Here is a 27,397-nt window from a genome sequence, read left to right on the forward strand (position 1 = left end):
AACGGAAGCCTGGGAACGCCCCAGTAAGGAGAAGTGATCTGATGCTAATTGAAGGAGCTAAAAGAGCTAGGGGCAGACCTAAAATGATTATGGGTGAGGTTATGAAGAATGACATGCTTAGTCTGGGTCTTGTGCCAAGTATGACCTCAGATAGAGCCTATTGGAGGGCAATGATCCACGTTTTCAATACCATGTAGCTGAGATTTTCATGAATTCCTGGGCTATCCTCTTTTCCCTTACTTTCATTTTTCAGTGTCCATTACTTACTTTTCTTATCCCATTTCTTCATTTTTAATCTTCATTCCTCTTACTTTCCTTTCCCTTGTGAGGACCTCATTTTTCTCTACTTTGTTTTTCAAAAGGATCCATGCAGCCGACCCCATTTAGTTGGGATAAGGCTGAGTTGTTGTTGTTGTATTATTGGTTTAACATTTGAGTAAGTAAACATCTTTTGAATGACAAGGGAAAATAGAGTCTTTAAAACAGATCATGTGTATTCTACAAGGTAAAGACATGGTACATTCTATATAATAGTTATTAGTTATAACCTATTTTAATCTCTAGAATGGAAACTTTTGGGCTTATTGAAACCAAATGCTTCAGCAATTTGCCAGGGCCCCACTTCTAAGAAAACCCAAGCCCAGTACCAGGTTGGGCTTGGGCTTGGGCTTGGGATTGGGATGGGGATAGATAAGCTGTAAAATAGAGTTCATCTGGCATCTGGACTAGGCATGGGCTTGCCCAAGACTGAAACATTGTTGATAACCACTTAACATGCAAGAAAATGAGCAACAATAATATTGGTGGTTTTGAAAAAAAATCTGAATATTCAATTGTCTAATTTCAAACTGTTGACAGTTGTCACGATTAGGTAATCTCCAACTGGATTTTCCAATGGAGATGAGATGAATTTTCCTCCAACAAGAGCTTCACAAAATTGTTCTGGTTAATATATATGGGCAAGAGTTCTTTACACGGAGCATAGCCCTGCACGGGCCCAATGAGAGTATGTACGACAGCATCAGTAAGGCAGTCATTATCGCCTTTCAGGGGGGGGGGATGTCTGGACATAGGGGTACACTCCCCTCCCTCCCCCCCCCCCCCAAAAAAAAAAAATAGAGAACAGTTTTCATATATATACGGGAGAGGATTCCCTACACTACCCAAGTACAGTTTTGGGCAAATAAGGGAACACCCTTTGAAATCTAAAGGTATATATATATCCTCATGGGGCCAATTCTAGCATATCATTTCGTATGGATAAGGCTCATGACAGGTGAGAAACTTGGACACTTTGACTCTTTTTACTCACTTTCATTCACTTCACTTATTTCATAGATGACAATATTATTTTACTTTCACTTCATATCTAACTAAACAAGGTCCAAAGGAATTATGTGCATACCCAATCTTGTACTTTTGAAAGCCTGTTCGGCCCTTTGAATCAAAGATAAAATAAATCACTTACACAACTCCACATTTTTAATCAAATATCCTAAATACTCTCCTTTTGATCATCAGAGGATCAGAAAATACGAGAAAGAGAGAGACGATTGAAGGACAAAAATACCCTTATCTAGGATTCAAAAAAAAAAAAACTACATATCTTACTGGAAATAAGGAATGTAAAAAATTTTGGGTACTGCCCGTCTTACAAAGGTACATCAGCAATTCTCATGCCTAATTTTCTATGGCCTATGGTATAAATATGGATACAACTAAGGTCAGGCTCCAATTTTTTTTTTCTTTCCACTTATCCTTCAACCTATAGGAAGAATTACATGAATTTGAAAATTACCAAGGCGGATGGTCATCTTTTGGAGTCTTTGGTGGGGCAGGTTTCCAGCCAGGCTTCTCATCCCAGTACATGTCATAATATATGTGTCCAGGAGTATGGTTTTCCACACAGCACCATATCCCCACGTACCTTTTCACACGGTCTCTGAACTTATCCTCTCTTTTCTGATCATATAATTGAAACACTTTGCATAGTTAGACTAAACATAATCAATGAAGTTTTGCTACAACTCTATTTGTTTCGATGTAAAATGCCCCAAATTAAAATAAAGCAGGGAGAATTACACTTCCCAACCATTATTTATACTGATTTTGGCATACAAAAAGGGAGCCCACTGCAAAACTTTACATCTATCTTCACTTCCTCTGAAACAAACTCTATAGCTAGATATTTTACATTCTTTTATTTATTTTGGCCAGTTTACATCGGAAGAAATGGGCCCCACAAAGATTATCAGGAGGAGAACAAAAAAAAAAGAGAGAAATTACCTTGTCGGAAAAACCTTGGAATGTATCTTGCATGGATGAGAATTGTATAACTTTGATATCCTTAAATGAGGAGAACACTGTTTTCAACTGTCAAAAATAAAACTACATGGTTACATTCCAGTGAAATGAACACCTGAAAAGCAAAAGAGAAAATATTCAAAAGTCCCCTAGGTTTGGATCTTTTTAAAATAGAGAGTGTCCTCAAAATTAATATTTCACCATCTAACACAGTTTATGATTTAGATTTACTGAAACGTGAGAGTTTCTAGATCAACAATCCTTACTAAGATGCTAGTATTGGGACTTCTAATAAATTGGATTCAGATCTCAATCAAGGCCACACAGATGTTGGGCAACCCGCAACCCTCTAAATTGTCCATGGGGAAAAGACATGTATAGACATTATGAACCTTTAATAAGACCCAAAAATTACATTGCAGTTTTGGTCCGTAAGAAGGTGGAAGGGGAATGAGAATTTTCTTCCATGCCTAATAAAAAGGTCCTTTAGAATAGGCTTGAATTGATAGCCATTACTCTCACATTTGGGAGAAATATTTTAGGAGTAAAGAAAGCATATAATGTGAAGATAAAAAGTGAACCTTTTGATTGGCTTTAGAGTGTATTTGAGGAACTACTACTAAGTTTACAACAAAAGTGGCATCAAACATTTGGATTGGCACAATTTTTGCATAAATTAGAGTACCAGTTCTTCACTGCTATGCTTTGGAAATCTGAGAACTCCTGGTTGACTTGTCTCATTAGTTACATGACAACCTTGGCTTCCCTCTTGACAAACATGAACATCAAGCCAAGACTCCTTGACCTGAAAGACAGAATCACAAGGAAACAATGAAAAGGTTTCCCCATAAATCAAGAACCTCAAAATGGAGACTTCCTCTGCGTTTACGTGAGAACGTCATATTACCTGTTCGGGTAGTAAAGGATTGTCCAAGAAAGAATACTCTCTAAAATCAATCCGTGGGCCAAATTCCTCTTCTGGCAGATCTTTTAGCATGACATTCACCTGCATTGCAACATGTCTTCCTTAATCCTTTGTCGTCTCAATTATCAACTAATGAAGCATTAGGCACAGAAACTAGGACTAATATGGTCAACATGGAAGATAGGGGAATATTTCAATGTTACAGCAGAGAAAACATTGAACTACCAAGAGTGGGAACCATTTTAATAAGCTAAGAGCTTTCAGTAATTCTATCATATTATTAACTCCCAATCGCATGGTCATGCATACAAAAATATGAAGAAACTTAACTGATGGAAATACAGCAAAGAAATTACTGAATCACATGAAACTAATAAAAAATACTAATAATCAGTTTCCTAAACAGAAGTACCTCAAATACATGATCCAAAGGGCAGAGAAAAGGTTGTCTTGTCATAGTCCCCGGCAAAACTCCAGGATGTGAAAACCATAGTCTATCCAATCTGCACCATAGTGGAGGCATCACCTAAAAATAAAAGACGAAAAAAGAGAGAAAAAAAAATGTGAAAATATAAGAATAGAGACAGATAGGGTTCAACTAAACACTAGAAATAATTCTATCTGCTTATTCAAGATTAGTGAGTAACAGAAAATTGCACATGACATGAGTTATTTTATATTGCTACATGTAGGTTGGTCTAATAAAAAATGACCTTTGGCTCTTATTCGTATATTACTTCATTCATTAAGACAAGTACAAAACAAAATACATCTCAAATTATGCAAATGCAACAAAATTGTGGCAAGTGCAACCAAAATCCAAGCAAAATTGATTTCATACCAACACATAGCAAAATAAATGGTTTCAGATAAATGTTGACAGAACAGACATTTATCTACAGAATATGCCAATACTCACCAGTGTACGGTTCAGCAAAGAAGCAATAGCAAGTGCATTCCTTATTTGCTTTATCTGAACAAATAATTTCCAACATAAGTAATGAAGCATAACATAAGTATCGAAACCAAAATGTGTGCTGCAAGGCAGGTTGCATACTTGGAAATTCATGAGAGAAAAATGTGATTCAATGTTGTGCTCTCCATCGAGCAATAGGCTCTTTGGGATAGATGGTTTAAACGACAAGAAACCTCCTGCATAAGTTCCCTGAACATGTTAAGTTTCCATCACCTCAGCATCTAAGAGACCAAAGTCACAAGAAGTCAACAACCAAATACAGAATGGCAATTTTGCGTACTTTAACATGGAAATAGTAGCAAAAAGAAAGCAGGCAGTCATAATTTCCACATTTACAGGTAATGGCAATCATAACTTATAAACACAATGTTAAGTTGAAATTAAGATTCAGAAAGATGAAAAATAGGAGTTGCTTAATTGCAAAGGGAGTAAAGAGATGGGAAGATAGAGAGAATCCAGTCACCATCATCATCTGATCATCTATCAAACTAACTTGGAAGTTGGGAATGGCAAGAAAGTTTGAGGATGATCCGGAGGTTCAGAAACATGGACATTTTCACTTCTCAGATATAAAAAATTCAATAAGAAATCTAGTCGCCTAACAAATTTTACTTTCTTAGAGAACAGAAATCCAATGGATTATCTAGTCCAGCTACCGCCCATCAAAATCCTTGAACCTGACCTTGATGTGGTTCACCAGACCCTAATGAATCCCCATGTGAACTCTACTTAATAATTACTTTACTCAACAGAGTCCTTAACTTAAACATTCTACAGATCGTTGTAGAATTTCAACCCCTGTTTGCTATAACTTCACAAAGCCAATGCATGAATTTCTGTTTATGACTTCTGACAATGCTTTTACTTCATACAATTTTTAACAGATCTTTTACATCAATAACAGCTCCTTTAATTAAGAGAGAAAGAGCGCTATAAATGTGTGCCTACCCCACTTTTAAATACAACTTGCAAGCAATAACAATAGTGAGCAACCAGAGTACACCGGAGCACAATGAAAGCTCATATTCCTGTAGTTTGAAAGGGTTTACACTTCCATTGTTTTTTGGGATTTGTCAAGATTACTCAGTTAAGACACTCTTGGAGCATAAGTGGTCAAGGAGGAATGATAAACAATTACTTTCTAGCCTGCATATCAGTCTGTTAGGCGACTAGGCTCCAGATTAACTGGTTCAACCAGGGGTAAATCCATGTCATAAACTGAAACAGCACAAATGGACTTCTGCTGCAAGCATTTAATAATTCGTTGTCTCCCGAAACTAAGGTGTTCCTTGACTTGAGTCTCGACCAACCAAACGATGTCTTTTCCCTACAATGGAACTACATATATTGTTAAGAGTTGTCGATTAGGTTTACAGGTTTCTGAGGGTATTAGTCTTATTTATGTTTCTAGTTTATTCTATTGTCTTAGGGGTATTGTGGGGAGTTTATATGTAATTCCTTTGCTACTGATATTATAAAGAAGATTGCCCTTCCACGATTTGTTTTCAACCAAATCGTAAGGGAGTTTACCCTCTCAATCAATCTCTCTCTCTTTCTTCTTCTCTTCTCTTCTCTACCTTCTTCTTCTTCTTTGTTCTTTGCTGCTGATCAGACTTAGGGTTCTGTTCTGTTACATGGTATCAGAGCACTAAATCTGATCAACAGTTCTCCCTTTTATTTCTGTTTTGAAGGCTTCTCCTTCCTCTTGCTCTCTTATCGTGGTCCACAGCAACCAGATGCTGTACCTTCTTGTCTGAACCCTAGTCTTATCCTAATGAAGGACTAGGGTTCCCTGATATGCTGAAGATTTGTCACACCCCTATCCCGACAAGGGATAAAATACAATATCAGGGTATGATTGGGGTGACGCGTCATCCCACCTCACCGCCAGGATCTCGATGCAGTGGCCAACTCACAGTCATAAATCAATATTACAATACAATAATATCAGAGTGCGAAAGACAAAGGAATATTACATTTCCAACGATCATAAAATAAGCGGAAGCGTTTACAGTAGTTACCTCATGTTCACACGGCTAAGTGATACATAAATAGTTTGGATGGATATCCCGAATGACCATAGCATAACTACCCCAAAACAAGTATAACAATAAATATTTATACAAGGCACGTGGCCCCAAAAAACAACAAAAGAAGGGAACAAGTCCCAAGTATCAATACAGCCCGTAGGCACAATCATCATGGGCAACCATCGTCATGATCCTCAGTCACGGTCTCTGGCTCCACAGTAATCATCTGCATCAAAATCTAAAAAGAATGTGTACACGGGGGTTAGCTCCATCGAGCTAGTGAGAGAGAAAAGGGGACGCACAATCACATAATCACAAATAGTCCATGGTGCATGCCATTATTAATTCATTTACCACCTAACACACAATGGTAAGTCAATGGGTATATGCTACTGCAATAACTCGGGAAGACACTGTGGATCCTTCCATTCTCACCACAATGCAACCTCAATTATTACTATGGAGCCCGCGCGGTCGTAGTCATCACCACCCGAGGGCGGACCCGATAACCATTACTACCCCTGGCCTGGCCTCTCTAACTCTCCACAGCAAGAGTGCTCTGGCTACCCAACACCTAAACCCCGTTGGTAAGGGTCGTAGCATAGGGAACGAGCCTAACCACGGATATACTACATGAATCCTATCGTGTTGAGAGGTACATCCGGGTATGTCAACGTCCCATTCCATCTAACCCCGGTACCAAGACACAACACGGCGCATACGGTAAGAATGAGATGCAATATACAATTCCACGTATCCGGGGTTCCGGTGCAGATCTTCCCAAGACCGTAACCCAACACAAATCCATATCATCCAAATCATCATCATCGAATAAGAATAAATGCAAATATGCAATCATGCTTTAATGATAATGTCACAATATAATTCATAAATGCATGAATAAGCAATAGTAAACAAGCTCAAACAGTCACCCAAACCCACTCACCAATTACTTCAAATAGAATTTGTATAAGCGCAACGATTCCCGCTCAAAATCACTCCATTGCACATATGTTGGCGCCTATGGAAGTGAATAAGAGTGTGAGAGAGTGTAGGGGAGGCCTCATAGAGAAACCCCACAGTTTACATAAGTTATAAGCCTTAAAAACTGCATCGGAGGCAACGTCGGACTCAGCAGGCTTGCCTCCGACCTTGAGTCCAACCTTCCTGCAGGCTCAGGCCACATCGGAGGCAAACATCGGACTCACGCAGTCTTGCCTCCGACCTTCCTGCAGGCTCAGGCCACATCGGAGGCAAACATCGGACTCACGCAGTCTTGCCTCCGACCTTCCTGCAGGCTCAGGCCACATCGGAGGCAAACATCGGACTCACGCAGTCTTGCCTCCGACCTTCCTGCAGGCTCAGGCCACATCGGAGGCAAACATCGGACTCACGCAGTCTTGCCTCCGACCTTCCTGCAGGCTCAGGCCACATCAGAGGCAAACATCGGACTCACGCAGTCTTGCCTCCGACCTTGCCTCCGACCTTCCCTGCAGGCTCAGGACACATCGGAGGCAACATCGGACTCACGCAGACTCTGCCTCCGATGCAACCCAAGTGTGATTTCAAGGTCTTTAAAAGCCCAGGGTTGTCCCATTTGGTTCTCTAAGCCTCAAGGGACTAGGGAGGGGTGTCTTGGAGTCTATTTGGGTCTTAGAAACACCCAACATCCAAAGATTTAAGGGGGTTTAAAGGATCAAAAGCTCAAAAATCCAGATTTGGGGTTTTCTTTGGTGGTTGAAGCTTTAGAATCAAATAGATTCAGCAAGAGGTCAAATAGAGGTCTTTATAGGATTGTAATGAAAATGGGATAGCATCCTACAAGGGGAAACTACACATGGCTCGAGCTAACCCTTTGGGTTTCCAAAAAGAAATCCCCATCTTGGGGTGCAACCAAAGAACCACCCAAGCTTAAACGAGCAAGGGGAAAGAGAGAAAAAGGGGGAAAAGGGGCACTGGCTTACCTGGTCTGAGATACACAAGATGTACCCTCTTTAAAGCTCCAAACCCAGCAGCCGTTTCCTTCTTCTTCTTCCCTTCCTTCTCCTTCTTCTCCTCCTTCTTCTCCTTCTTCTCCTTCTTCTCCTCCTTGCTGCCTCCTCTCTTCAAAGCTCTCCTCTCCTTTTACGATTAGGTTAGAAAAGAAAAAAAAAAGAAAGACTAAGGAATAGTCTTACCCATCTCTCTCATATAAAAAAAATCACCTTTATTGGCCTATTTGGATAAGGCCTCATAAGTGTAGGCTAGGGTCTGTTTGGATAGGGTCAAACAACCATCCATCCCTACACAAGTTTTAAAAATCCTAACTTGGGCCTCAAGGCCCACATAAGGTCAAGTTAATAAAAAGGGGTAAGGGTAGGGTCAAACATGGCAGGACACCAATAGCACCTTAGCCACAGGGTCTCACCCACAATAGTCCTTGTCAGCAGCATTGGATGCATGGTCGGAGGCAGTCAGTAACCTTGCCTCCGATGCGAGTAGGAAGGTGGTTCCCACCATAAGAGGTCAGGGCCTTTGGACCACACTCCGAGGGCTTTGAGAGGGCAGTAAGCACACAACAAATTTGGTCAACTACTTACCCCTGACATGTCAAGGTGCAACCTCCGTGATCCCGACTAGTTTCCACAGGCAACCTCGTACTATGGTCAATATAGCTGGGTTTGACCACCAGTGAGAACAACTCACCGGCATACGTGGCAGTGATAACTACACGTCACAGGGAAGAATTAATAATTACTTATACTCCCGGGGTGCGGGTATAACAAGATTGGTCGTATTTGTACTTGTGCTTGATGCTGTACGAAATTTCTGTTGATTAAAGTGATGTTTGCCTCCATCTGAGAAATTGATTTCTCAATACCCTGTGAAAATCGATTTTCTCTTTCTCCTGGGATTTCTTCTTCCATATTGGCTGCTGGTTTGAGGATTTTTTTTTTTGGATGAATAAAAATTTAATTACGAAAAAAGAAGAAGGAATATACAAGCCCAAGGGAAAACAAGACCGAAGCTAGGATCTAGCTAGGGCGCAAAATGGATAGAGGGAGACCCCAGGAGACAACAATGAGCTTGTTCCTTGGGGAATCCTTCACATCCGAAGGGGGGAGGGATCTAATCTTAGATGAAACATAAAAAAAGATGGCCTTCCAAATCGTGTCAAAAGAGCGGGAGTTGGGCGTCCATCTTCTAAGGTTACGTTCCATCCAAATGTGGGAGATAGTGGCACAAAAGGCAATCTTGCCAACCGAATCACAAATCGACTTCCCTCCAAACGTCATGTCAATCCAAATCCATTCCGTGCTGAGAGAAAGGGGGGTGCGGCGACCGGGCCAACAGTAGCGAAGAACACGGGTCCAAATGGAGGAAGGAAAAGGGCAAGTGAAAAAACAGGAGATCTGCATCTTCAGCCCCATTCCAACAAAGATAGCAGGTGGGAGGGACCTGAATATGGCGATAAATGAGGAAGGCTTGAGTAGGGAGGTAGTTTGCAAGGGCGCGCCAAGCGGTGAGGCTATGGCGGGGGATGTGGCCTCTAAACCAAACAACTTTGTGCCAAGGACAGGGGGTCCCTCTATGTCTAACCATGTCCCAAGCGGAGTGGGAGCTGAATCTGCCGGAGTGGGAGGGGAGCCACAAGGTGGTGTCACCTCTACCTCGATGCCCGAGGGGATGGGGGGGAGGGAGCTCCACAGGTCGGCGGGGGGGGGAGGGGAGAGGGGGGGACCAAGAGCCACTGGTTTGAGGATTTTATTCCTCATTATTTGATGATTGTCTACACCCAAAAAAAAAAAACTGATCACATTTTGGGCTGTTCAGCCTTTTTCCTCAAGTTTATCGATTTTACCCTGATCTGGGTTTGGGCTGAAATCGATTTTGCCTTACTCTTCCTTATTTGTTGGCTGTCTCTGCTCTCTACCTATCCAAGTTTTTATTGACAATATTTACTTTATCTCATGGCTGATTCTAAGCCTCCTACGAACAACTTTAATATTCAGATTACTACCATCAAGTTGAATGGTGCCTCCAACTACCACCTTTGATCGCAAACCTTTGAAGTTTATGTTACTACTCGCCAGAAGATGTCTTATCTTACTATGACACCGCCAGCTCCTACTGGTGACAAATATGAAGATTGGAAGGCTGAAAATGCAACTCTTGTTTGTTGGCTTTGGCATAGCATGGAACCCTCCATAGCCTCTAATGTTATGTTTCATAAAAGTGCCAAGGGTGTTTGGGAAGAACTCAAGGAGAGCTATTCTCAAGATACCAATTTGTCTCGAATTTATGATTTATATGAGAAATTTTTCTCTTTCAAGCAAGAAGGAAAGTCCCTTGGCGAATATTACAATTCATTGAAGGGGATGCGGGAAGAACTCAATGTGTACCAGCCTATCTCTACTGATGCTTTGTGATTAAATCCCAACGCTCTGAGTTCCTGGTTGCTAAGTTTCTCTCTGGATTGGATTTTGATCTTCAATCCGTCAAAAGCCAATTATTGGCTGGTGAGAAGATCTCGTCTATGAATGAAGCATATTGTCGAATCCAGAGAGTTGTTTCTCCTTCAGTGGTGAAATCTGATCCAGCTCCTGTCTCCAAGGATAATTCTGCCCTCTTTACTTCTACTGGAGGGTGTGGTCGCAGTGGTGGTACCTCTTCTCGAGGTTGTGGTTCTGGATCTAGTCGCAGTTGTGGGGCTTCTGGTGGTCGTGGGGCTGTTTCCAACCCTGCTGGTTCATCTTTTGGTGATGGTGGCTCTCGATGGTGCTCTCATTGTGGTCGTCCTAACCACACTATTGACAAATGTTGGCTGAAACATGGCAAACCACAATGGGCACGAGAACAATTTGCAAACGCTGCAGGCTCTGATGGAGTGGTTGATCCTGTGCATCCTCCTGACACTACTCATGGGTCTTCCACTAACGGTGGTGGTTCTTCTAATGACCTGGTTTCTCAACTATTACAACGAGTTCAACAACTTGAGGCATCCTCTTCTACATCTATAGCTATTCTTGCCCACTCAAGTACTACTGCATGTTTCACCTCCTCATCCTCTCCATTGGTCATTGACTTTGGTGCCTCTTCTCACATGACTGGAAGCCTAATTTATTTTCATCTTTTACACAGTATACTATCCCATCTCGGATTTCTATTGCCGATGGGTCTTTTATACCTGTCACTGATCACGGGGACATCCCCTTATCATCTGATCTTTCGTTGTCTAATGTCCTTCATGTACCTAAGCTTCCTCTTAACCTTCTATCTGTTAGTCAATTAACTAAGACTTTAAATTGTTCTATAACCTTTCATCCTTCTCATTATGTCTTTCAAGATCTTGCAACAAAGACGACAATTGGTGGCGGGCATGAGAAGGGTGGCCTCTACTATTTTGATTTGGCATCTACTTCCACTATAATGATTGCTACTTCTTTTGGCGTATCTCCTTTACATTGGCACTATCGATTAGGACATCCTTCCTTATCCAAGCTGCATCATCTGGTTCCTAGTTGCAAATCTTTCTCTCGCATTGAGTGTGAAACTTATGAGCTTGGCAAGCATCATCGTACTGTTTTTCCTTTGAGTCCAGAGTCTAGGAGGACTTCTTTGTTTCAGTTAGTTCATTCTGATATTTGGGGTCCTTGTAGGGTCAAGAGTCGGTTAGGTTTTTATTATTTTGTTAGCTTTATTGATGATCATTCTCGTATGACATGGTTGTACCTCTTGAAGGATCGATTTGAATTTGTTCCTATTTTCAAACAATTTTATAATGAAATTCGTGTTCAATTTGGTGTTCATTTACAAATTCTATATGTACTGACAATGCCCTAGAGATAATTCAACGTGAGGTATCCTCCGTTTGTTCTGACAATGGCATCCTTCACCAAACTAGTTGCTCTTACACACTGCAACAAAATGGTGTGGCCGAGCGCAAAAACCGCCATTTGTTAGACATCACTAGATCCTTGATGTTTCATATGACTGTCCCTAAACTCTATTGGGCTGATGCAGTGTTAACTGCTTTTTTCTTGATTAATCGTATGCCATCTTCTGTTCTTAATAATCAAATTCCATTTAATATTGTTTTTCCTGATCGGGCTGTTTTCTCTCTCCCCCCTCGTGTTTTTTGTTGCCAATGTTTTGTTCATGTGCTTCACCCTGGTCTTGATAAATTATCTCCTAGGGCTATCAAGTGTTTGTTTCTTGGTTATTCTCGTACCCAGAAGGGTTATAGGTGTTTTAATCCTGTCTCTCGCCAATAGTTTGTTTCTGTTGATGTTACCTTCTTCGAAAACTCTCCTTATTTTGCTGGTCCTTCCATTGGTGTTGATCTTGATATTGATATTGGTGATGTTGGTCGTGTTGTTGCCGAGCCTGTCCCTCCTCCTATTCCCTTAGCTGCCAATCCTGATTCCCCATAAATACAGGTCTACACGCACCGTACCCAACAGCAGCCGCCACCACTGCCACCTCCACCTATTGTGGCTGCCCCTCCACCGCCACCAGCTGATTCCTTGCCTGCAGATCCAACTTTAGACATTGATGATCTACCTATGCAAAGAGGAAAGGTACTCGCACTTGCACTCAGAATCCCCTTTACCCGTTGGCCAATTATGTTTCTGTTTCTCATCTCCCACCCCATTATCGTACTTTTGCTCCTGTATTACATTCTACTTTTATTCCCACCTCTTATACGATTCCCTTATCCCACCCTAAGTGGAAACATGCTATGGATGTGGAGATGGATGCCTTGGTCTCTCGTAAGACTTGGTCATTAGTTGATCTACTACCTGGTAAAGATCTTGTTAAGTGTCGTTGGGTGTACACGGTTAAGTACAATCCAAATGGCACTGTGGAGCGGCTCAAAGCCCGTTTGGTTGCCAAGGGGTTTACACAAGCCTATGGGGTCAACTATTTTGAGACCTTCTCTCCTGTTGCGAGATTGAATTATGTCCGTATTTTGCTTTCCTTGGCGATCAATCTTGATTGGCCTCTCTTTCAAATGGATGTGAGGAACGTCTTCTTATATGGTGATCTACAGGAGGAGGTGACATGGAGCAACCTCCTGGTTATGTTGCTCAGGGGGAGATAGTGTCCGGGTTTGTCGCCTTCATAAGGCAATTTATGGATTGAAATAGTCTCCCCGTGCATGGTTTGGCAAATTCAGCAGTGTTGTAGCTGGTTGTGGGTTTTCTCAGTGCTATTCTGATCACTCTATCTTTGTTACAAATTAGGGGGTCTAAGGTGGTCATCTTAGTAGTCTATGTCGATGACATCATTATTACTGGTAATGATGCTTCTGGGGTTGCACAAGTGAAGACGTATTTGCATGATAACTTCCAGATCAAGGATTTGGGTAGCCTCAAGTACTTTCTTGGTATTGAGGTAGTTCACAGTTCTTGAGGTCTTAGCCTGTCCCAGAGGAAGTATGTCCTTGATTTACTTGATGAGACAGGACTGTTGGGTTGCAAACCTATTGATAATCCTATGGATCCCCATGTCAAGTTTGGTGCTTCTGATGACAAGGAATTTAGTGACCCACATTAGTATCAACGCCTGGTCGGTAAATTTATCTATCTTACAGTTACTCGTCCCGATATCTCTTTTGTTGTCGGTGTTGTCAGTCAGTTCATGCAAACACCTAAGCAAGTACATTGAGATGCTGCTTGTCGCATTTTACACTACCTCAAGGATGCACCAGGTAAGGGGCTGGTTTATTGTCGCCATAGTCATACCAGCATTGTTGGATTCTCTTATGCTGATTGGGTTGGTTCTGATGGAGATAGAAGATCAACTATAGGTTATTGTACTTTCTTTGGAGCTAATTTGGTTACTTGGAAGAGCAAGAAACAGACCATTGTTGCTCGTTCTAATGCTGAGGCTGAGTACAGAGCTATGGCTCATACAGCTGCAGAATTGATGTGGGTTCGTTCTTTTGCTCGTGAGCTTGGTTATTCTAGTGATCAGCCCATGGAGATGCACTGTGATAACCAAGTTGCCATCTATATTGCCAACAATCCCATTTTTCATGAACGGACCAAGCACATTGAGGTTGACTGTCATTTTGTTCGAGATGTTGTTCAGAAGAAGCTAATTACTACTCCTTTTGTTCGTTCCCAGTTTCAGCTTGGAGATATGTTTACTAAAGCTTTATTTCGACCTCAATTCTTGAGTGGTTGTTCCAAGCTGGATCTCGGTGATGTCTACGCTCCAGCTTGAGGGGGAATGTTAAGAGTTGCCGATTAGGTTTACAGGTTTCTGGGGGTATTTTAGTCCTATTTATGTTTCTAGTTTATTCTATCGTCTTAGGGGTATTGTGGGGAGTTTATATGTAATTCCTTTGCCAGTGATATTATAAATAAGATTGCCCTCCCACGATTTGGTTGAAAACCAAATCGTAAGGGAGTTTACCCTTTCAATCGATCTCTCTCTCTTTCTTCTTCTTCTCTTATCTTCTCTACCTTCTTCTTCTTCTTGTTCTTTACTGCTGATCAGACTTAGGGTTCTATTCTGTTACATATATAATAGTCAAACCAGGCAGACTGGTAGTTGTGTGAGATCATATTTTCATGAACAGGTGATGGTATAAGCTGTCCAACTGTCAAGGCAGGGTGAGGTATGATAACCATGGTTTAGTAATTGATAGGGCAATCATTGATGCAGATCAAAGCATGAAGAAAGGACAAAAACAGACTTCAAAAAAAAAGTTACTGTTCACACGAACAGTATCCGAACTACTGTTGTGGGTCCATAAGCCTTGCATGAAGAAGGAAATCCAAGGAAATATATGAGATTCTATGGGCCCCACTGAAGATAGCAAGAGAAGGAAGATTTTATTGTTGATTTAGTTAGTTACTATTTACTTAGGTTTCTGTTTTCTAATTTTATTTCAGTTTACTTAGTCAAGTCTTAGATTACTTGGTGTACAAGCCTCAATATTCTCTTGTAAGAGGCTTCTAGTAGTTTCCTTTTTGGTTACTTTCTCGTTTTCAACTTTTCATTTTGTAAAGCTTAGGCCAAGCTATAAATAGGCCCCATCAGTTGTACTAGAATTCAGACTTGATTAATGGAATGTCTACTGCTTGCTTGCAAGTGTTTGATCTGAGAAAGACTTGTGTTCAACAGCTGAGATAGCTGTGGGTGAAAGACCCAAGGCTGAGATAGCCTACCCCCTCCTATCCCGCTTTCTATCTATCCTTCTATTTTCCTTTTGTTCTTCCAATCGACCCCTACTGTTGCTGCCATCTTGTGACTGCAATAAACTGCTGCTGGGGAACTCTTCGAAGACTTGAATCAATCCACAATCATCACCAAGTACTGCTGCTGCTGTTTACACAATCAAGTGAAGGACTGCTGCACCTGAGATCTCAGTTCTGCCCAGAATCTGCTCCAGACTTGAATAACTTCACAACCAGCCTTTAGAATTGGCTGATATTTGGAGCACAAACCACCCTTGCTTAGGCTGTCACTTGATCCTACTTTGGAGCCATTCCTGCTGCTGGTTTGGTCCTTATTCACTAAGCTACTAATTCTGATTTAGTTTCTATTTTGGTGTTCTGCTGCAACTATTATCGATCCTACTGTAGAGTGGTACTTAGTTGAACTCCTTTACATTAATCATGATAGTCATCCATTGGCCATGGAGTTCAAATTCTTCAAGCAAAGCACAATGATATCATAAGATAGAAAGAACAATGGAATGATATTAACTTCTCACCACCATCTGGACTTTTCTTTTTCTTTTGTTTTTTCCTTTTCGGTCTCCCTAAGGCTCCGCTTGTTTCAAAGAAATTAAAAAAATAATCATTTTGTTATACAAAACAAATGTCACCAATCATTGACATGCAAATGGATTTAATTTTGAATAAGTAAAGAAAAGAAATCCAAAATCTAGTATTCAAGATTGTGGGCCACACCTGCACCTCAGAGAGAAACTCAAAAAACTACTCTAGAGAATTATAATTTATCTAATACAGATTTGTTTCAGAATTTGTATATTGAAATATCAACAGGCAGTGAAAAGTTTTAGGAAAGAGTTATGAGATGGGTTTTCAGGGTTCTTCCCTCCTTTAATTTTCTTGACAATGAAAATGTCAAGGAGATTTTCCTGTAGGTGATGGAACACAACATGAGGAAATACTAAAAGGTAAAATATGATGGCCAGTACTAGATCAATGAATCAATACTTAGGAAGCAGAAATCTATATCAAATGGCAACCAGTGAACTTTCTAGAGAATATATTATGAATGGAACTAATAATTGATGTGTCTATGCACTGATCTAGAGATCTCAACTCAATCAAGAAAGACCCAAAAAAAAATTTTGTAAGAACGCAAAACTCAACAAGATCTACAAGATGTATGATAAAAAATAAAAATAAAAATGGATAGAGAGATAACCTGATGCATCAAAATATTCTGGTTGGTCATAGAAAACCATGGCCTCCCGTAGTCGATGACGCTTTCCTTCAGTACCTGCATACTGGAAGGTAGTATGCACCGCATATGGTTCCAGTCTAAGTTGTTGATGCATGGCCTGCCAGTGTAGATTAAGCACTTAGAGAATAATTTTTTCATAAGCTACGTTATTCGTCACTCATCAGCACTGACCCCTTCCAAAACACTTTTGATATATTAAGTTAAAAAAGTGAAGTAGATGAAGAAGATGTTGAGATGTTGGGAGTTATTGAGGTATAGTCCCACATCAGTTATCTGGGACCTTGGACGTGTCTCCATATACCATTGGGCTATCTCCACCTAATAGCTTAAGCTTTTGGGTTAGACCCCCACTTTATTTAACAGAAAACAGAACTGAGGAGCTCTGATGCCAATCAGATATTATCAAGCCAAGACAGAGATAAAAGTAACTTCTCCTTACCTGGACAAAGTAAGTATGTCCACTGCAAAAAATACTAGCTGGCAAAAGTCCCAACTTAAGAATTCCATCATAAGCGTAAACAAGTCCATTTTCGCCCTCTACAGCTGGTCCTAATTGTCTGTGCATAAGTTCATTAAATCCATTCTGATCCCATATCTTTTCATCAGCTATAAGTTTCTCTTTCCATTCTTTCGCCAGTTTTTTTGTAGAATCTGTTGGCCGCCAGTGAAAAATTCCAATATTGTATGCTCCAGATACTGTGAAAGGCCAGGAGAAGAAAAAAATTTGATTTACTTGTACAGCCAAAGAAAATCCCAGGTTTGAGAAAAATAAGATTATATATAACAACTGGAGTCAATTAGTTAAGAAGGGAGCTACAACTGTGCAAGAACAACTAGGATCAGAGAAAGCCCAATACCAAAGAAGATGAAAAAATGTCTATATTGTAAAAGCTTCCACAAAATACCAGGAATCCCAATCCACCCCTAGCTTTGCAAGAGCAGCAGCTATCAAGTGGGTCTACACAGAAATCAAGTGGAACAAGATGTCCAGCTCATATGCAAAGCTCATGCTCTTTAGATGGTAATAGACAATCTCAGAGACCTGCCTCACACTCCTGAACTACCTGATGAAGATTGATGATTGGTCTTCAACCAATAGATGCCTATACCTCAAGAGTCAAGACCAAAAAGGAAGAGGAAAAGCCTAAAGACCTTAAGCAATGCCATACGCTTACTTTGTGGCAGTAACAGATGCCTATTGGGTCAGAATAGAAGCCTGTATCATCTCTGAATACAGCACCTAATCTCAATGTCCCCACTATTTTTCTAATTGAACAGCCCTCACTTTGACAATGCTTGCATCCAGAGGTCTCCACGAGGAAGATGTATTGAAGTCGACAGGATTATTGCAAAATCTCATACCACCCTCTAATAATGGAGTCTGAGGAAATATCCCAGAATAAATTAACCATGACGGCCAGCTGCAACACCAATGATGGTCAATTTAGTTACTGCTATAACTGAAATAGATCATGAAAGAGACCAGAATAGTGGGCTAAGGCTTAGTTTGAGTTCAGTTGAGCTGCATCTTCTACAACCCACAATATCATCACAAAAATGTAGATGACAAGGTTTTGCTCTCTTTATCCAAACAAAATTAGATATGCAATAATTAATAAGAACTTTGTGGAAAACTATCTAGAAACTTTACTCTTTGAGTTTTGGCATTTACAAGCTAAAATTTTAATGATATACGATGTACACCCTAGCAATTCAGAATCCAATCAAAAAAATCATAGCATTAGAATTACTGAACACTATGCAAAACTAGGCCACAATATGTCTGACAGTGAAACTCTTTGTTATGTCTTTGTACACTTATGCTTCTATCAATAAAGCTTTCATCCGTTACCTATCAAAAAGGGCGTACCCAGTGCACAAGGCTCCCACCACTGCGGGCTCTGGGGATGGTTAAAATGTACGCAGCCTTACCCCCGCTTCCGTTATCTATTAATAGAATAAAAATACGCAATAGTGCAAAACTAATCAGCACTTCTCAAGTACCTGGTGCAGGAGAATCTTTACCACAAAGTTGTTGACTTACTATTTTTGGTGAAGTTGTTTTATCAATTTCAGTAATTTTTATTACCATTTATACTAGTTATTGAACCTGAAAATTATTGTAGGACAGTCTAGGCAACCCAAGAGGTGGGCAAATTGGGAAGTGCAGAATAAAATCTCAACTTCTAAAATTCCTTTTGAAACCCTCCACTGTTACAACAACAACAACAACTCAGCCTTATTCCAACTAAATGGGGTCGACTACATGGATCCTTTCAAAAACAAAGTAAGAGAAATGAAGAAATGGGATAAGAAAAATAAGTAATGAAAAAAAATGTAAATAAGAGGAAAGAGGATAGCGCAGGGAATCAGGAAAATCTCAGCTACATGGTGTCGATAACATGGATCCTTGCCCTCCAAAAGGCTCTATCTGAGGTCATACTTGGCACAAGACCCAGACTAAGCATATCATTCTTCACAGCCTCACCTATGGTCATTTTGGGCCTTCACCTAGGTCTTTTAGCTCCTTCAATCGGCAACAGATCACTTCTCCTTACGGGGTGTTCCCAGGCCTCTGTTGCACATGGCCAAACCACCTCAAACGACATTCTCGGAGCTTGTTGCTGATCGGGGCAACTACCACCTCAGCTCTAATACGTTCGTCCCTCACTTTATCCTTCCTAGTTTTGCTACACATCCATCTTAACATCCTCATCTCTGCAACACATAATGTTGCTATATGGCACTTCTTAACTGCCCAACATTCTGCCTCATACATCATAGCCGGTCAGACAATAGTCTTGTAGAACCTTCCTTTTAAGTTTTAAAGGAATGCGTCGGTTACACAGTACTCCAGTAGCCCCTCTCCACTTCATCCATCCCACTTTAATTCTTTGTGAGACATCATCATCTATGACACCTTCTTTGTGTATGATAGACCCCAGATATCTGAAATAGTCACTTGGCGGTATCTCTCTCCTCTCATTTTCACCACGTCATCATCCATCATAGTGTGACTGAAGTTACACATCATACACTCCGTCTTTGATCTACTAATCTTAAACCCCCTTGTTTCCAAGGTCGATCGCCACAACTCTAACTTAGCGTTAATCCCCGCTTTAGTCTCATCCACCAAAATGATATCATCGACGACAAGCATACACCACGGTACCTCATCTTGGATGTTCTTGGTAAATTCATCCATGATAAGCGCAAACAAATAAGGGCTAAGGGCTGATCCTTGATGTAACCCAACCATAATTGGGAATTCCTTGCCTTGGCCTCTCACAGATCTCACACTAGTCACCACACCCTCATACATATCTTTAATTACCTCTATATACTTACTCAACACCCCTCTCTTCGCTAGAACATGTCGGATTAAATCTCTAGGAACTCTGTCATGAAACCCTCCACTGTTAGCTATCTCAAATCTCCAAACGATTGTTAGTAAACACAATAAATAAACAATGGAGATAAAGAGGAAACGAGACAGCATACATAAGATTTATAGTGGTTCAGCATGGCCTCAATACCATCCTACATCCACTCCCAAAACCCTCGCCGACTTGGAAGTAACAATCTCCATTTAAAGGAGGGAGCGGCACCTTCATACCAAGATCACCACCATGATCAAACAATCTTAGTTTAAAGGGGGGAACAGCACCTATACACACTCTCATTGCAGAGTAGGAGAAACACTCAGCACATATTTAGGGCCTCAATACCCTTCATCAACACAATCACTAAAAAGTGATTCACAATGGCCAAGAGGCCAAAACACAAGTTATCTCTTTACAAGAGAATATGCAAGTTGTAGCACATATGTTGGTCCCCTTTACTCAGTGGCTCATGCTTAATGGCTGATTAGATTTGCAAGTTTAAGCTCTTTGTTTTCAGCCTTTTGCTCAATAGCTCATGAGATTTGCAAGTTTAAGCACATGTAGAGATTGGATTTTCACGGTTTTAGCCTGGTAGTGTTTCCATGTATCTGCCCCAAAGTCTCTTGTTAAAACACTGGCTAAATCACTAATTATAGAGCAATTTCTAACAATTGAAAAATTAGCCGTTATGTTCTCTAACTAATGCAAAAGTCAACCTCGAACCAGGGAAACCAGTGGGAGATTGATTGCAACAAGATCAATACAATAAAAGAACAAAATTAAAAAACTGACTCTTTTTTTTATTGCTATTTTCTGTTTACATATGAAGAAGAACACAAAAGGATAGGAAGAAGAAGAAAGGGATATAGAAGGGGGGATAGGGTCAGCTCTCTCAGCCTCTCATCCTCTCACCTAGGGCCTCTCACTCACGGTCTCTCACTGTTGTCGAGTCTCAGAGCTTTATCCATAGCTCTTTTCTCTTCAATCTCTGTCTCTTTTCTGCTCAGCCACATACTTAAAATAAAACCTAAGACAACTTCTAGGAATAAAATAAAAATCCTAAAAAATAGAAACTTGAGTCTAACTAGGATTCCTACTTAAGATTACAACTCAGATAGGAAACTAAATAAGTGTCTAATAAAAATAACACCTAAAATCAACTCCTCTAAGCCAGCTGTCCATATCAGCCCCAAATTACTGTTTGCGTGAACAGTGTCACATGAATAGTACCTCGTGGTACTATTCACGTGAACAGTAACTTTTTTTTGGGGTCTTCTTCATGCTTCGATCTACATCACTAACGGATCTATATTTTGAACTCCAGTCAACCGTTGAACAGAGCCGATAGGCCACCACTATGTGGACTGTAAAGAACACCTCTCAAACATCTTCTTAACGATGTGTCGGTAAACCGACCTTTCATCCATCTACAGAGGGGTGCTCTTGGTGACTAGCAGATCATGTACCAGTCGTCCGCTCTTAAGCACACCGGTCGGCTGATTAGTGCAGTAATGGCCTTCTTTAAATTTTAAGCACATCAGTTGAACATAATTTCCAGTAGGCTCTAATGCCATCCCAAGTAAACCAAAATGAGGTCCATTCAGGTTATCAAAGGTCTAAATCAATGATCATGATAGATGTATATCAACTAGGTCCAATTAACTTAGTCAATCTACACTATGAGCCACCTATCGTAGGTTTTTGAGTTTAGGTCCATAGCATGGAATGGGGTTTCGAGATCAAATCTCGAGAAGTAGGGAAGGTTGAGGGAGGGAGGTGCACTTATGGGCAGGTTGTGTGTTGCATGTCGTGATCTCTTCTTGCTTTCTCAAATCCTTCCTATCAGATTGGATTCCTCTCTTCTCTTCTCTTCTCTTTCTCCTTTTCCTTCTCTTTTTCTTTCTTTTTGCTTCCTTGGTCCATAGGTGATTGGCTTGAGCTTGAGCTTGAGCGTTTGGGATCAATACATCCTAGGATCATCTAGATATTACAAGATGAAAATCAGCACCTAGGATACATTCAAGCAAACTGAAAGAGATCTTCCAATCTTGGCTCGAGTTGCTTGAATCCTCATGGATGGCTTGACGGGATCTTCCAATTTAAGCTCCACCTCCATGACCAGGTCTCTTGAGCAGCTTGATATCTTTCAATTTAATGCTGGGGCTCAAGGACACGCTTATCAATGCATGGAATCTGTTAACCCATTAAAGTACTAGGAAGAGCATTATAGTTTTTTCATAGAAAAATCTTTTGCCTCAACAATTACTATATATAGAAAGTATTATTTTTTCCTAATAAAATTTTTATTTTGATTCATATTGAGTGTCAAAACTTTTGAGTCCTAGAAGTATTACATAATCTGGTTTCTTTTCCTTTTCCAAGTTAGACAGCCTAGTTGTGCTCATATAAATCCATGTAATTCAACTCCTTCAAACTTAAATTCAGTTAATGATATAGGCAACCCTAACATAGTTCATGCTTGGTTTTGAGTTCTGCCTGCAAGTAAGGGACCAGTTCGTATCTGTCCTGCACGAACCTGGGTACTATCAGTACACTTTTGCATTTCAATTTTCTGGACCACCAGAGCTTGTCGCACATAAGATAACACCAACACACTGTGATTACAACATGCACTGGATTACAACATTCTCATATAGGCATAGCTATTTACAGCAAATAAGTGAATCCCCCTGATGCCATGGGTACTTGACCTACTTTTTGGGTCATTTGGTGATGTTATAAAAGATAACTCTCCTTACAATAATGTCAACCAACTACCATCCAAACTTGACCTTTATTGTGAAAAATCAAATCACCAAAAATGAAGTTTTATCCTTGAAGCTAAGAGAATATTCTAATTATCATTTTCACCAAGGACTAAAGTGTTCAAGTCTCGTCTCTCATAAAAAATACTACATCAAGAGAGCATCAATGAGCTATTTCAAAGTGCATTCATTGTCATTCATATCATTGAGCACTCACATAAGGAATTAGGTCGCATTCCTTGATAGGTAACAATTTATTAATTCAAATTGTAAATTGTTTATGCTCTTGAGTTAGTAAAAACTCTAGATTGAGCATTGTACATTTGCATTAGTCTAGACCGTACTTGGGACTTTTGCAAGAATCCTCTCATCCTTGAGAGATTGCATTGGATTAGTCTAAACTATACTTAGACTATTACAAGGATCCTCTTACCCTCAAAAGATCAGATTCTCTTATCCTAAAAGATTGGATCCTTTTATCCTTAAAAGATTGTAAGAGGTCCTCTTATCCTTGAAAAAGACTTGCAAAAGTGATATTTCCCCACATATTGTATTGAAAGGGAAATACTAGTGGAATTCTCTCAAGTGTTGAGATGAGTGGATGTAAACTTGCTAAGTCGAATGACTACTAATCTGTGCCTCTTTAAATTGTGTAATTGTTATTTATATTTGTAAATTGTTTCAACAATATTCCGCATCATACATTGTAAATCACAAGTAATCGAAAAAAGAGACAAAATCCACTAGTAATAACCCATTCATCCCCCTCTAGGTTATTTCACAAGACAAACACCAATTCTATCAGGATGATACCACAACATTTCGCAGGGTTATGTCATATCTGAATAGCTCTTAATTTACACCCACAATGCCAGATTCTTCAGCTTCCACCTTACAGGTCTCACATCTTCTCCTTCCATTTCCTCCTCATAGATCATTTACTCCGAACCCACTGACCATATGACCGGCATATCCCAGTGTTATGACTCCTACTCTAGTTGTTCAGATCATAGTTATCAAGGCGACACCTAGGCGTCTAGGTGCCTTGGTCGCCTTGGACGACTTGTCGCCTTAGTGGTGTCACTTTGATTTTGGACCCTCTCCAACGCCATGGTCTCTTTGCCGCCTTGATAACCTATGGTTCTAGTAAGGAAAAGGTTAGGGTCGTTGATGGTTCTCTATCTTTTATCTCTGGTAAGGGTAGTGTCCATGTTACTTCTTCTATTTCTCTTTACTCTGTTCTTCATGTTCCTAAGATTAACACTAACCTCTTGCTTGTGAGCCACCTAACCAAATCCTTAAATTGTTGTTACTTTTTTTCTATTTAATTGTGTTTTTCAGGATTTGTTGACAAAGAGGATTATTGGCATTGGACGTGAGTAAAAGAAACTCTACCTTCTTAATCCAGGAACATCCCCTCTACCTACTGCTCAGTCCTACACGTGTGGGCATAGTGACAACCATTGACTCTGTAATGTTGTGGCATCAATGTTTGTAATGCAGGACAGGATAGGAGAGGGAAAATCTAAGAAGAAGTCAGAGGGGAGAGAGAAGAAGAAGTAGGGGGGGAGGTGTGCCCACACACAAAGAAGAAGAAGGGGGGGTGTACCCACGCACAAACTCACTTTATTTTCAATTCATTCTTGCATTCATTAATTTCAAAACGTGGTTGAGTACAATCTTAAATAAAGATAAGAAAAATGTAAATCCCTAAAATAAAGACTCCTAATTACTTACTAAAACCAAGCTAACTAAAATAGAAACCCAATAAAGCTCAAATTGGAAATTTCCTTATGTCTAATAAATACCTTAAAATAAAAGATTACATAATAATTTTCCAAATAAAATAAACTTCCTGAAATCCTACTAGACCCAAACACACAAACTGGACCTGGTTCAACTGGGTTTGGGTCGGTCCAATGTAGTACACCAGTTGGGTCGGCCCGTTCCAAGATTGTCCCGCATCAACTCTCCCGTGGTTAAGAAAAACTCGTCCACGAGTTTTAAACAAGGAAAGGATCAGCACCACTTGACCAGCATCCACGATCAAAAGCTTAGATGGGGTAATGATCCCGCACATTTTCCGATCAACCGTTACGATCTCCCAATGGTCGGACCATTAATCAGTTCCACGATTGCAATCTTGATCGGATTGTTCAGCTCCACCTTTTCTTGAACGACTATCGACTTCATCACGTCCATCCGTGGTAGCTCGCCTTTTGGCTCTTCAGAGACATCTTTAGTAGGGTCTTCCGTCAGTGCAATAGAATCTCCTGGAAGTGGTTCAGTCGATGATGCCTCAATCACAATTTTACTGTCCTTCTGTGCTGAAGGCACGGATGTGTTCTTGAAACCCGTTAACCGTTTGTAGTTGAATTGTACATCACTTAGGCATGAAAATTGGATGTTCAGTGTACAACAATCATCATAAATATTACGGCCTTGAAGAATATTCCTTGCTGAAACGGCACTCAGGAGTGACTGATACTGGACACAAGCAATAGCAGACTGATGAAATATCTTGATCTTTTCAACAAATCCATGAGGAGAAAACACTTGATGCAACACTTTCACAGTTATACGACAGAGCAGCTTGTGGATTGTAACTAAAAGAATTCGGTTTGGGTTGTGGTTTGGAGAACATTGATAGCACAATTGTAAAGACAATGAAGTTTATAAGGACGGTGGCAGAATTGTAATTAAACTGAAATTGTTAAATGGATGGCAGATTTGTAATTATGGAGATTCAACTAAACTTCTGGATGACACGTGAGAGATGGGGAAGTTAAACTTGGAAACAAGGACAAGGTGGGAAAAATAAGGTACTAAAGGGGTATAAAAAGAAAACAATTTTTTTTTTCGGTTTAAAAGGTCTTGTGATGACTTAAGAGGGATACTTCTGGAAATTAGGATAGAATAAAACTTAAAAGGAACCAAATGAGCTAAGTGGGGTATTACGGGAAAAATAAAGGAGGGTTTTTATTTTTATTTTTAAAAGGGTACTTATCGTAGGAAGGTGGGAGTCAGGAAGACGTGATCGACTTGGCTGCTGCCGCTGGGAAACCAGAGAGGATGGTTGCGAAAAAGAAAAAAAAAAAGGAACTTCGGCTTCCACAAGGAATCACGCAAAATCCTGATCGATGTGGGATTCCAGGGTACGGAAGAGAACAGCCCGCTTGCGATGGAGGCTCGAACCAGCAGCAGTGGAGTCTCTTGAACCAGTTAGGCTTTCTTCTTCTTTTGATTCAATACTGTGCTTCTCTTCTTCTATCTCTTTTTTTCTTTTGCTTCTGGTTCTCTGTTCTCGCTCTCTCTTCTTCGCTTTTATTTTTTTTTATAAGGCTTCTGGGTGTTGCTGACGGAACCGAAAGCGGTGGAAGGGCTCAATCGATTCACAGGGGGAATGGAAGGTGGTGGTGAGGGCCGTCGCTGGAAGCAACAGTGGGGTTGTTTTTTTTCCTTTTTTTTTCAATCGGTGGAACTAAAGGGTGGTTTTGCTAAGGGGAACCAAAAGGAAAAAAAAAGGGCTGGGTTTCAATGGGCGGTGGGAAGTTGGCTTTGGGGATTGGGAGGAATGGGAATGGGCAGTGGGTTGCGGAAGATTTTTTTCTTTTCACTGTACCGCAGAACTGTAACAGGAAAGAGGGAATATGCAAGAACAGGAAGGAAGAAGAAAAGAATGGGGAAAAGAAATCACAAGGGAAGGAAGAAGATGGGATCCTTCAGCTCTGATACCAGATAATGCAGGACAAAATAGGAGAGGGAAAATCTGAGAAGAAATCAGAGGGGGGGAGAAGAAGCCGTGAGAAGAAGAAGAAGGGGGGGTGTGCCCACGCACAAACTCACTTTATTTTCAATTCTTTCTTGCATTCATTAATTCCAAAACGTGGCTGAGTACAATCTTAAATAAAGACAAGAAAAATGCAAATCCCTAAAATAAAGACTCCTAATTACTTACTAAAACCAGGCTAACTAAAATAGAAACCCAATAAAACTCAAATTGAAAATTTCCCTATGTCTAATAAATACCTTAAAATAAAAGATTACATAATAATTTTCCAAATAAAATAAACTTCCTAAAATCCTACTAGATCCAAACACTCAAGCTGGACCCGGTTCAACTGGGTTTGGGTCGGTCCAATGTAGTACACCAGTTGGATCGGCCCGGTCCAAGTTTGTCCTGCATCAACTCTCCCGTGGTTAAGAAAAACTCGTCCACGAAGTTTAAAGAAGGAAAGGATCAGCACCACTTGACCAGCAACCACGATCAAAAGCTTAAATGGGGTGATGATCCAGCACATTTCCCGATCAACCGTTACGATCTCCCGATGGTCTTCAACAAATGATATGACTTTGATTGGAATGTGACCACGGGGTTTTGCCACTGTAATCGAACCATTGATCGGTTCCACGATTGCAATCTTGATCGGCTCGTTCAGCTCCACCTTTTCTTGAACGACTATCGACGCCATCACGTCCATCCGTGGTGGCTCGCCTTTTAGCTCTTTAGAGACATCTTCCGTAGGGTCTTCCATCAGTGCAATAGAATCTCCTGGAAGTGATTCAGTCGATGATGCCTCCAT

At 40.5% G+C, this 27,397-nt stretch overlaps 1 protein-coding gene across 1 annotated transcript; it reads right to left on the reverse strand.

Moving 5' to 3' along the window:
• Window positions 1-1,750: 1,750 nt before the first annotated feature.
• LOC122665680 (arabinosyltransferase XEG113-like) lies at window positions 1,751-27,397 on the reverse strand. Its single transcript, XM_043861829.1, has 13 exons — window positions 27,062-27,397; window positions 24,913-25,301; window positions 20,980-21,048; window positions 17,952-18,087; window positions 17,106-17,453; window positions 16,628-16,763; window positions 4,287-4,381; window positions 4,149-4,202; window positions 3,642-3,755; window positions 3,212-3,310; window positions 2,990-3,109; window positions 2,287-2,373; window positions 1,751-1,962 (listed from the first exon to the last, which is right to left on the reverse strand). Exons 1-13 carry the CDS (start codon window positions 27,395-27,397, stop codon window positions 1,795-1,797), a joined length of 2,151 nt encoding a protein of 716 aa, XP_043717764.1. The 3' UTR covers window positions 1,751-1,794.

This window comes from Telopea speciosissima, chromosome 6 (genome assembly GCF_018873765.1).
Source record: "Telopea speciosissima isolate NSW1024214 ecotype Mountain lineage chromosome 6, Tspe_v1, whole genome shotgun sequence".
Taxonomy (NCBI): Eukaryota; Viridiplantae; Streptophyta; class Magnoliopsida; order Proteales; family Proteaceae; genus Telopea; species Telopea speciosissima.